The sequence below is a fragment of the Neltuma alba genome, unplaced genomic scaffold (assembly GCF_004799145.2).
Source record: "Neltuma alba isolate B1F8T4 unplaced genomic scaffold, ASM479914v2 tig00011008_pilon, whole genome shotgun sequence".
Classification (NCBI taxonomy): domain Eukaryota; kingdom Viridiplantae; phylum Streptophyta; class Magnoliopsida; order Fabales; family Fabaceae; genus Neltuma; species Neltuma alba.
In genome coordinates, this window is record NW_021635761.1 from 143429 (window position 1) to 154231 (window position 10803).

Below are 10803 nucleotides of genomic sequence, written 5' to 3' on the forward strand. Positions count from 1 at the left end.
ATTTGACCTTCTTTAGGTCTAGCTGCTTTTTCCCACCTTTCTTTCCCTTCTTCTTGAAGTGCTTGTTTCCCTTTTTGGGTTAAGGATCACCCTTCTTCCCTTTCTTTTGGAACTTTTTGCCCTTCTTGGAATCGGGCCTTGATTGGGAAGTGTCAGCATCTTCAGTGTAATAAGCTTGTCCAGAGGTCTTGTAAGCCTTTAAACGTTCATCCTCGAACTCCAAGTGCTTAGCTACATCGTTAAAAGTAATGATATTTTTATTATGGTTCAGATTAACCTTTATATGCTCCTAGCTAGCCCGTGTGCTTCTATATGTTCTCATTTTGAGTGTTCAGAGGTCGAAATATGCCTAAAGGGATAAAAATCTTGTCTCAACTGGTTCTTATTCTATACCTTTGCTTTGGTTCAATCGGGCGAACACAAATCTTCGTTATTTTATTTTGACGGTATGAATGATCTCTGTCAGGGTAAAGCTGAGGTTTCCGAAGATTCAAGTTCGATTTCAACAGTTGACAGTTGAAACCTATGTTCATGTTGGAAGCAGAGCCCTGCCGACGATTCCTAATTTTATCTACAATATGACCGAGGCAATTTCTCTTGTTTTTGTCCATTTTATTTTGGTTAATTTTTATTGGCTCCTGTTTAAGCAGAACCAGTTAGTGCTTAGGCATCAAATTAAAATTTCATATTTAATATTTTTTTTGTTTTTTAAAAATATTTTCTTTTTAATATGTACATAATCCAAGATAAATGTAATCTTTTAACAGTGAGTTTTTTAAAAAAATAAATTTTTATTTAAAAATTACTAGTTCAAATTTTTAAATCTAGATTATTAAAGCTAATTTTGATGAAAATGAGCATCACAGTGTTTATCACTACTAAAATGGCCTCCTCTTTAATCCGGGGTGGTTGTTTGGTCATCTCACATGATCGTTGTGTAATTTTCTGTCTTATTATCGTTTAGGCTCTTTTAAGACAATTGCGACTATACAAGAGAAAGCGAAGTAAATTGACAATTCTAGCCGACATTAGTGGGATTATCAGACCCTCAAGGTACGTGGTAAAAGATTTTTTTTTTTTTATCAAGTTTGGCTTTTGTTTTGTTTTGTTTTTGGTTGCTGTTACTAGCTATAGTCTTACCTTTAAAGCTATTTATACATTCTACTTTTATTTCTTTGTACAGTTAATTTTTATAGATAAAATCAACATTTATTGGATCATTATTTTTTTTTGGCGTAGAAATGAGTAAAACATTTCCTTCAATTGCGATTTTGAATTCAGGCCAAAAAAAAAATTTTGCGATTTTGAATGCTAGGTTTCTAACATTCTGAGTTTTTCCCCCATTTTTTTTTATATTTTAAAATTGACGGATTTGTTCAGCCGCACCGTCACTCATAATAAACATTTTATTCGCTGCTTCGTTTTACTTGGCATCTTTGTGCTCAGGCATTAAATACTTGCGTTGAAATTAGAGGAGTTTCGAGTTTGATTAGCTCACGTTGGTCTTATTTTCTTAAAGATTGACTCTGCTGTTGGGCCCGCCAAGCTCTGGAAAAACGACACTACTTTTAGCTCTTGCTGGCAGGCTGGGGCCTGGTTTGCAGGTACTCAGATTTTCAACGCCCTGAGGACCTTGAATTAGATTTTCTATTTAAGCATAATCCCAAGCATGCACATCATATACTAATCAAACGTTTCTTCGAAATTAATGGAGCTGCTGCGCGCTTAAGCTTTGCTGCGGTGGGTTTTACGTCATCGCCCCAAGGAAGGAACATATTTATAAAAACATCCCATAACAATAACAACTAAGCTAATGCTAAGTCCTAGAATAGCAAATAAGCAGCTAGCTTGTCATTGAGACTTTTTAGTAATTATCTTCCTTCTTTGAGATTTTTTAGTAATTCTTCCTTGATATATTCACTTTTTATTCACATTGAGGTTTTGGATATCCGCCTTCTTTAACTTAGTCAGATTAAACATTCGAAGCAGGCTAATTCACTGATAAACTAGTCTATAATACTCCAGTTTGACTTGTGGCTTCTTTTTTGTTATCCTTTCTCTTGCTTATTTATATTGGTATGCCCTTTGAAGATGTCAGGGAGCATTACATACAATGGGCATACTCTCAATGAGTTTGTTCCTCAGAAAACAGCTGCTTATGTCAGCCAACAAGATTCACACGTGCCAGAGATGACTGTAAGGGAAACTCTTGATTTTGCTGGCCGCTGTCAAGGCGTTGGATTTAAGCATGGTATGCTCTTAGGAGACTCTGTTAATTTGCACATTTAAATGCTGAATTCTAAATTCTCAACTCTTAACAGATATGGTGCTGGAACTCGCCAGAAGAGAAAAGAATTCTGGGATAAAACCTGATGAAGATCTTGATATATTTATGAAGGTGCTTCCTATAATGTTTGCTTTCTTGGTTAATTACTGTAACTTATGGGCACTGCTTAATTAAATATAATTTCTTTTTTGTAGGCTTTAGCACTTGGTGAAAAGGAAACAAATCTTGTTGTGGAATACGTCATGAAGGTACTACAGCTGTTAGCCTTTGAATCCTGAACGCATAAATAACTGCCTTGATAATTATGACTAGAGGTGTTTGATCACTTCTACACCCCAAAAAACAAAAGTAATATAGTACCACTCTAGTACTTAATATAAGTCACTTTGTAACACATTCTCACATACTAAGGAATGCATTAAATTGACAAAATTTTCTCATTTTACCCTTGTTAAAGTTTTCTTGCTACCTGCATTTGCAAATCATTCACATATTTCTTTATACTTTATCTATTTCCAATGAGAATTAAATGGGTGTAAAATAGAAAAACAAGCATTAAATATACAAGTGACTTATCCTGGTATCATTTAACTTAAGGACATTTGTAATGTCCCTATTGATACGGTTTTTTGCACTCTTCCTAGAGAATTGAATGATGAAAGAAGTGTCTTGGTATGTGTTATAACGGTAGACGAGTATTATATTAGATTTGTGGGGTATTTTCTTGTTTAGTTCTATAAATCTTCTAAGTACTAAAATATTCATGACAAAGATATTAGGTTTGGACATGTGCGCTGACACATTGGTAGGAGATGAAATGCTGAAGGGCATTTCAGGAGGGCAAAAGAAGCGTCTTACAACAGGTATGTGAGTGCGTATAGCTTTGATTCGTGCATCACCAAGTCAAATTCATATACAGGATTTTCACCTGGTGTGTATCATTACTAGGTGAATTACTGGTTGGGCCAGCAAGAGTCTTGTTCATGGATGAAATATCAACTGGCCTTGATAGTTCAACTACTTACCAAATTGTCAAATATCTTAAGCATTCCACCCGTGCGCTTGATACAACCACTATCATATCTCTTCTACAACCAGCTCCCGAGACATATGAGTTGTTTGATGATGTCATTCTTTTGTGCGAGGGTCAGATTGTGTATCAGGGACCTCGTGAGTCTACTCTTGAATTTTTCAGATTGATGGGATTTAGTTGTCCTGAGCGAAAGAATGTGGCAGACTTCTTGCAAGAAGTGAGTGGTAAATATATTATAATATAGCTGCCTATTCCAATACTTTTAGTCATTGCTCAAGTTCTGGTAAACAGGTTACATCGAAGAAGGACCAAGAACAGTACTGGTCTGTTCTCGACCGTCCTTACCGGTACATACCCGTTGGGCAGTTTGCAGAAGCTTTTGCTTTATATCGCGATGGCAAGAATTTGTCAGAGGAACTAAAAGTTCCTTTCAATAAACGCTTTAATCACCCAGCAGCCTTGGCAACAACTAACTACGGAGCGAAAGGGCTTGAATTGCTCAAAACCAGCTACCAATGGCAGAGGCTACTAATGAAGCGAAATTCATTTATTTATGTCTTTAAATTTGTTCAGGTAAACTTACCACTATGGAATCTGTCGTAGCCAAAAATAATTGCCCGTTTATACAAGTTGTTTTATGAGGGCAACTCTTGCGGTTTTGCCACTTAAAATCAAACCATTCTTCCCGCATTTTAAATTGGATACTTGCCTTTAGTTTTATTGTCCTTTTGATAACATTGCTTGCCTTTCTCATATTTTGACATCATATTTTTTCGTATCTTGCTGTCCTTGTTTTTATTTAAACTTACCTCATATCATACGGTATATTTTAAAAATACCGAAGAGTTTCGCAATTCTGGCTATCGACTTCAATATTTTGACTGTCGGTAGTCAGTTTATTGTTTGTTGTTTTCTTATGCTCTTTGATTATAAATCTATCTTTTGCTTCGGTTTTGAACCAGCAAGGGTTTTAAGGTTGATCTCAAGTTCCATATTATTTTCAGCTTCTTTTGGTTGCTTTGATCACAATGAGTGTTTTCTTCCGGACAACAATGCATAAAGACACAATAGACGATGGAGGCATATATCTGGGGGCGCTGTACTTTTCTATGGTAATTATTCTGTTCAATGGTTTTACGGAGGTATCAATGTTGGTTGCAAAGCTTCCAGTACTTTACAAGCACAGAGACTTGCACTTCTATCCTAGTTGGGTTTATACACTCCCTTCTTGGCTCCTTAGTGTTCCAACTTCCCTCATGGAGGCCGGATGCTGGGTTGTAGTCTCGTACTACACGATTGGATATGATCCTGCTATTTCTAGGTAAAGCCAGAGTGTCCAGAGTACACTCTGCATTGTTCTATATTATAGTAGTTTACCTTTTTAATTTTAATTTTAATTTTTTTATATTTTTTCCCCTCATGACAATTATGTGTTTCTGGGTGTGCAGATTTTTAAAGCAGTTTTTGCTATATTTCCTTCTACACCAAATGTCAATTGGTCTCTTCCGTTTGATAGGATCGTTGGGCAGGAATATGATCGTAGCCAATACCTTCGGATCCTTTGCCATGTTGATTGTGATGGCCCTTGGAGGATACATAATTTCAAGAGGTCAAATTGGAGTTGCAATCTTTTCATGTTCTTAAATTTATTTTGACAACCTAAGTTTTCCCACTTAAAATTTCCTCCTCTTGAGCAGACCGTATACCTCGTTGGTGGATATGGGGCTTTTGGATTTCTCCGCTAATGTATGGACAAAATTCGGCTTCTGCAAATGAGTTCCTTGGACATTCATGGCATAAGGTATGATCCTTGTTCCTTAGTAGTTATGATCATCTGTGGAATTTTTTTATACCTTGCGGTACCTTGAAACTATCATTTTGGATCGTCCAGAGATGCAGTGGCAACTTTTTGAGGTTTTAACATAATTCTAATTAGCACTTTTTTTTTCCACTGCATTGAAGCACACGCTTTGTTTTCTCGTTTTGTAGCCTGCTGGAAATGATACTTCACTTCCGTTGGGTAAAGCATTATTAAGAGAGCGGAGTTTGTATCCAGAGAGCTATTGGTATTGGATTGGTGTTGGTGCAATGGTTGGATATACGATTTTGTTCAATACATTATTTACTATCTTCCTAGCTTACCTTAATCGTAAGACGAGTTTTTTTTTTTCTTGGTTAAGCCCTCAAATAATTTAATTTTACTTTGGCTCGTGGTGCTGCATGAATCTGAAATCTCTCATATAATTTGTTCAGCTTGGGGCAGGCCACAAGCTGTTGTCTCAAAGGAGGAGCTAGAAGAAAGAGAAAGGAGGAGAAGAGGCGAAAGTTCTGTTATTGAGCTGAGGGAGTACTTCCGGCATTCATCATCAAATGGTCTGTAAACTATTCATCACATCTTTATCCTTCTGTATTTTCTGTTTCTATACGTAATTGGGAAGTGACGTTATTCAATTGCCATTACATAGGAAAGCATTTTAAGCAACGAGGGATGGTTCTTCCTTTTCAACCGCTTTCAATGGCTTTCAGCAATATCAATTACTATGTGGATGTCCCCATGGTGCGTAAAAATGGCTTATTTCTTGATTTTTGTTTATTCTATTCATTAGATTAATTCCTCTTCTATATAAATATTTTTGCTTCAGGAATTGAAACAACAAGGGATATCAGAAGACAGGTTGCAGCTGTTAGTTAATGTTACAGGAGCTTTTAGGCCTGGGGTGCTCACAGCATTGGTTGGAGTCAGTGGTGCTGGAAAAACCACTCTTATGGATGTATTGGCTGGAAGAAAAACTGGTGGAACCATAGAAGGGAGCATATGCATTTCTGGTTATCCAAAAAGACAAGAAACTTTTGCAAGAATTTCTGGATATTGTGAGCAGACTGATGTTCATTCTCCTTGCTTGACTGTCTGGGAATCACTACTATTCTCTGCTTGGCTTCGATTACCTTCAGATGTTAGCTTGGAGATACAAAAGGTAGAAAAATGAAACATGACATAACATTTTTCCCCCCCAAACCATGGGCACATAATGATTTTTCCAGGAATTTTGATGGTCAGGCTTTTGTTGAGGAGGTAATGGAGCTTGTGGAGCTCACTTCATTGAGTGGAGCACTTGTGGGTTTACCTGGAATTGATGGATTGTCAACAGAACAACGAAAAAGGTTAACTATAGCAATTGAACTGGTTGCCAACCCTTCTATAGTCTTTATGGATGAGCCCACATCAGGGTTGGACGCTCGGGCAGCTGCCATTGTGATGCGAACAGTGAGGAATATAGTAAATACTGGGAGAACTATTGTGTGCACAATCCATCAGCCTAGCATAGAAATATTTGAATCCTTTGATGAGGTATTGCTAATGAAAGAGTTTTCTCAGATTTGTTTCATTTAATAGTGAGTATTTGAGGCAGGATTCAACTATGGCAGTGTCTAACCTTTGTGTGAATTATGTAAATGTTTTTGTGATAACCTGATATGTGTTTCTATCATGCATGGCTGCGGAAATTTAAACTGTAGCTGTATTATCTTTATCTAGTATCTAATATTCTATCAATTATCCAATCAAATCAATAGTTCGAGGGATCATATTTTATGCTTCATGATTTTCTCAAAGCATTTCTATATAGTCACAGGTCTAACCATTTTCCAAACTTTTGGCAGCTTCTGTGTATGAAGCGGGGGGGTGAGCTAATATATGCTGGTCCGCTCGGCCCCAAGTCTTGTGAGCTAATAAGTTATTTTGAGGTCTGCAAATGGACACTTAGTTTTTATAGAATAATTCATTCATTGAGTGATGATGAAAATAAATTCACTAATTCTTGTGCGAATTTTTCTTCTGCAGTCGATTGAAGGTGTTCCAAAGATTAGAACAGGATATAACCCTTCTACATGGATGCTGGAGGTTACTTCTCCTTTGGAAGAAAGTCGTCTAGGAGTGGATTTTGCTGAAATCTACAGAAGATCAAGCTTATTTCTGTAAATGCAATTCTTAAGTCAACTTTTCTACACAAATTGAGAGCTCTATATGCAACTGCTGCTCTCTTATTGATACCATCTTTATTCTTTTCTTTTCAGGCGAAACAAAGACTTGGTTGAAACCTTGAGCAAGCCCAGTAGTAATTCAAAAGAATTGAGTTTTCCTAGCAAGTATTGTCGGTCATATTTTGAGCAGTTCCTAACTTGCCTCTGGAAGCAAAATCTATCTTATTGGCGTAACCCACAATACACTGCTGTTCGCTTCTTCTACACTGTCATTATCTCATTGATGTTGGGAACTATATGCTGGAGATTTGGTGCCAAAAGGTCGTTTGCCCTGCATTTTATATTGTTCTGTAACATTTTCAATCTTAGCACCTTCCTTGGCTCTACGTTGCGAATTTTGTTAGTGTCCGTTGTTACAACATGGTCTTGCTAGTGGTAGGTAGCTATGATATCCATAAATGTGTTTTTCCTTGCTTGTTTCTTAGCGCATGCATAGAACAAGCGTATAAAGCCCTTAGGCTATGTTTAGATGAAGCGAAAACTGAGAGGAAAATGAGGAGGGAATGCTGGAAAGAAAATCTTCCAAAAAATAGTAAAAAAATTTAAGGTTAATTCTATTTTTAGTCCCTGAAATTTGAACCTAGTGGCTTTACTCCTTGAAATTTGACTTCGTTTTGGTTTTGGTATGTGAAATTCTAAATTAGTGGTTTTGCTCCCTAAAGTTTGACTTCATTTTGATCCAGCTTAAAATTTTTGGTTTCTGAAATAAAGACCAAAACCAAAATGAGGTTAAATTTCAGGGACCAAAACCATTTGTTTCAATTTTTAGGGGACCAAAACCGTTGGTTTCAAATTTTAATTAGGGATTAAAACCAAAATAAGGTCAAATTTTAAGAACTACAAATGATATTAACTCAAAAATTTACTACTTTATAGGTTGTTTTACCTCCTAGCATTCTTTCCTCCCTAAGTTTCTTCCCATTCATAGGGTTAGTGACAACTGGTTGAAAGAGACATACTTTGTTATGTTGCGAAAGTTTGGTCAATATGTGGTGAAGACCAATCTCACACGTTAAAATGATATCTGCTCCTTGAATGATTGCTTATGATTGGGATGATTAATGAATCACTCTCAATGCTCTAATGCAACCTCAATATCTATTACTGGCCCTAATTAATGTACTAGCAAATCTCTCACTATTTTTCATTAATTCTGATTTCCTGTATCAACTGGCAACTTTATTGTATTCTCACAGGGAATCGCAGCAAGATATATTTAATGCCATGGGATCTATGTACGCAGCAATTCTATTTATTGGCATCACAAACGGCACGGCTGTTCAACCTGTTCTTTCTGTTGAAAGATTTGTTTCATATCGAGAAAGAGCAGCAGGGATGTATTCAGCCTTACCATTTGCATTTGCCCAGGTTTATTTTTATCAGAACACGCATTTTTCTGCAACTTTTGTTTTTTTTTTTGGTGATGATCTTTCTGCACTTTTGATTCAAACAAAAACTTGTGGTTATGCAGGGTGCTATTGAGTTTCCTTACGTATTTGCCCAATCTCTTATATACTGTTCAATATTCTATTCCATGGCTTGCTTTGAGTGGAGTGCTGTTAAGTTCATTTGGTACATATTCTTCATGTACTTTACCATGCTGTATTTTACCTTCTATGGAATGATGACCACGGCCGTCACACCAAATCATCATGTTGCTGCCATTATTGCTGCTCCATTTTATATGCTGTGGAATCTCTTCAGCGGTTTCATGATCCCTCATAAGGTATGGGAACTCATTTGCTTTCTAAATATGTTTAGTGTCAACGTTTTTAGTTGATTAAGGAATGCTTACATTTGATGTTGGACCTTTTAATGCCTATATTAAAACATTTTAGCTTTGGTGATCGGGTGTAGATGGAGATTCAAAGTTGGAAAAGTGATTTTGTTTTACCAAACCACATTTTTAATGATTGTTTTTGCTAGAAATATTGGCTGTCATATCTAGGTGTTTCCTGGGTTTCGTTCGGTTTGCTTATCTTTGTTTACTGAAGGAATAGTTATAATTGTTGATAAATTTGATTTGAATTTTGTTCGCTTTTGATCATGATGATTGTTATCCGTAAAATAATTAAATTGTTTAAAATAATTTTAATTAGAGACAACAAATTTCAATAATATTCTTTTGAATTTACTGATAGAAATTTCAACCGAAATTTCAGTGCATTTAATAACTTACAAATCCCTCAACCATAAGCCAAAAAAAAAAAAGAAAAAAAAGAAAGAATCAAAATTGACTGCCCCAGGTACCATAATTCCACCTCTGCCAATGTCTATCATATAGTTTAACAAGACTCTTGAAAATTGTTATTTTGAAAAGGAGGTCTCCTAATCTCACATGCAAAAGATTGTATCTCTTCTAGAACTTTTTCTTGATCCATTAATAAGGTAAGGTATCATGTAATAATATGTAATAATTTCCGCTTTTATCTTAAAGTCATTTAATCATTAGTCTTAGATCTTCGTAAATTCATGAGGAAGCCAAGTTTATATTCTTATTATAGAAAAATAGAGCTCCATTTTTCGAGTAGTTAATCATGTAACAAATTTTCCTTACGAGGAAGTTACATTTCGGATCGGCAAGAGTATAGATGGAAAAATGAGCTGCACCATTGGACACTTATAGCAAATGGCAAATGTGATTTCCAGTAAATCTTTTAAATTTTATATTGATATTTAATACTGATAGGGCTCAATGGCGTTGTGCAATCCATGTAGCCAACCTCATCTAGTGGGATAAAGCTTTTTTTATTGTTGTGTTGATATTTAATACTGAGTATAAACGGTTCTGATCTCATTCTCAGAGAATTCCAATATGGTGGAGATGGTATTACTGGGCAAACCCTGTAGCCTGGACTCTCTATGGCCTGGTAACTTCTCAGTATGGTGATGATTATAAACTTGTGAAGCTATCTGATGGAATAAGCTTGAGACCCATAAAGCAGGTTCTGGTTGAAGTGTTTGGTTATAAGCATGATTTCTTGTGCATTGCTGCCATAATGGTGCCTGGTTTCTGCATATTTTTTGCAATAATATTTGCCTTTGCAATTAAATCCTTCAATTTCCAAAGGAGATGACAGGGTTGGTGTGCCGTGAGAGTTTTGTTACTGCTACTAAGATTGTGCAAATTTTTCCAATTGAGTTTGCCATTGTTATTTGTATAGTCGATTATTACCCTGCGCCAAACAAATATGCCTTTCTTTAGGGTTTACATAAACTAATAAGATTTTACGTTTTCAAGAATTACTGTGTTCCACCCAATTCAAATTATAGTTTACTGTAAAGAGACATTATTATTATTATTGTTATTATTATCTTTCATCACAAATTTATGAATCAAGTGCCAATTTTTATGCCTCTGCTTGTTATAGTTGTAGATACCGTGGAAGTATGGATGGTTTTTTCCCCCTCTTCTCTTTAAAATTTAGAGTCAAAGATGCTA

At 35.9% G+C, this 10803-nt stretch overlaps 1 protein-coding gene across 2 annotated transcripts; it reads left to right on the forward strand.

The window, feature by feature from the left end:
• Nucleotides 1–473: 473 nt before the first annotated feature.
• Nucleotides 474–10505, forward strand: LOC114760648 (ABC transporter G family member 32). Of its 2 annotated transcripts, XM_028949928.1 has the most exons (23): nt 474–587; nt 965–1053; nt 1520–1604; nt 2092–2251; nt 2322–2398; nt 2482–2535; nt 3060–3150; nt 3236–3537; nt 3612–3893; nt 4325–4641; nt 4769–4929; nt 5018–5121; nt 5310–5469; nt 5574–5693; nt 5786–5877; nt 5963–6295; nt 6379–6669; nt 6981–7064; nt 7162–7295; nt 7395–7622; nt 8558–8729; nt 8833–9087; nt 10166–10505. In XM_028949928.1, the coding sequence occupies exons 1-23, from the start codon at nt 579–581 to the stop codon at nt 10436–10438; spliced, it is 3873 nt and encodes a 1290-aa protein (XP_028805761.1). In that variant the 5' UTR covers nt 474–578; the 3' UTR covers nt 10439–10505. The 2 variants fall into 2 exon arrangements, with proteins under 2 accessions (XP_028805761.1, XP_028805762.1); XM_028949929.1 differs by lacking the exons at nt 474–587; nt 965–1053; nt 1520–1604; nt 2092–2251; nt 2322–2398 and having other exon boundaries at nt 3067–3150; nt 10166–10474.
• The last annotated feature ends 298 nt before the right edge of the window (nt 10506–10803 follow it).

Excerpts from the sequence above, each read along its gene's own strand:
- LOC114760648 (XM_028949928.1), top strand. Across the intron at positions 3,151-3,235 it reads AAAGAAGCGTCTTACAACAG|GTGAATTACTGGTTGGGCCA; the intron begins GTATGTGAGTGC and ends TATCATTACTAG. Across the intron at positions 7,623-8,557 it reads TGGAGATTTGGTGCCAAAAG|GGAATCGCAGCAAGATATAT; the intron begins GTCGTTTGCCCT and ends GTATTCTCACAG.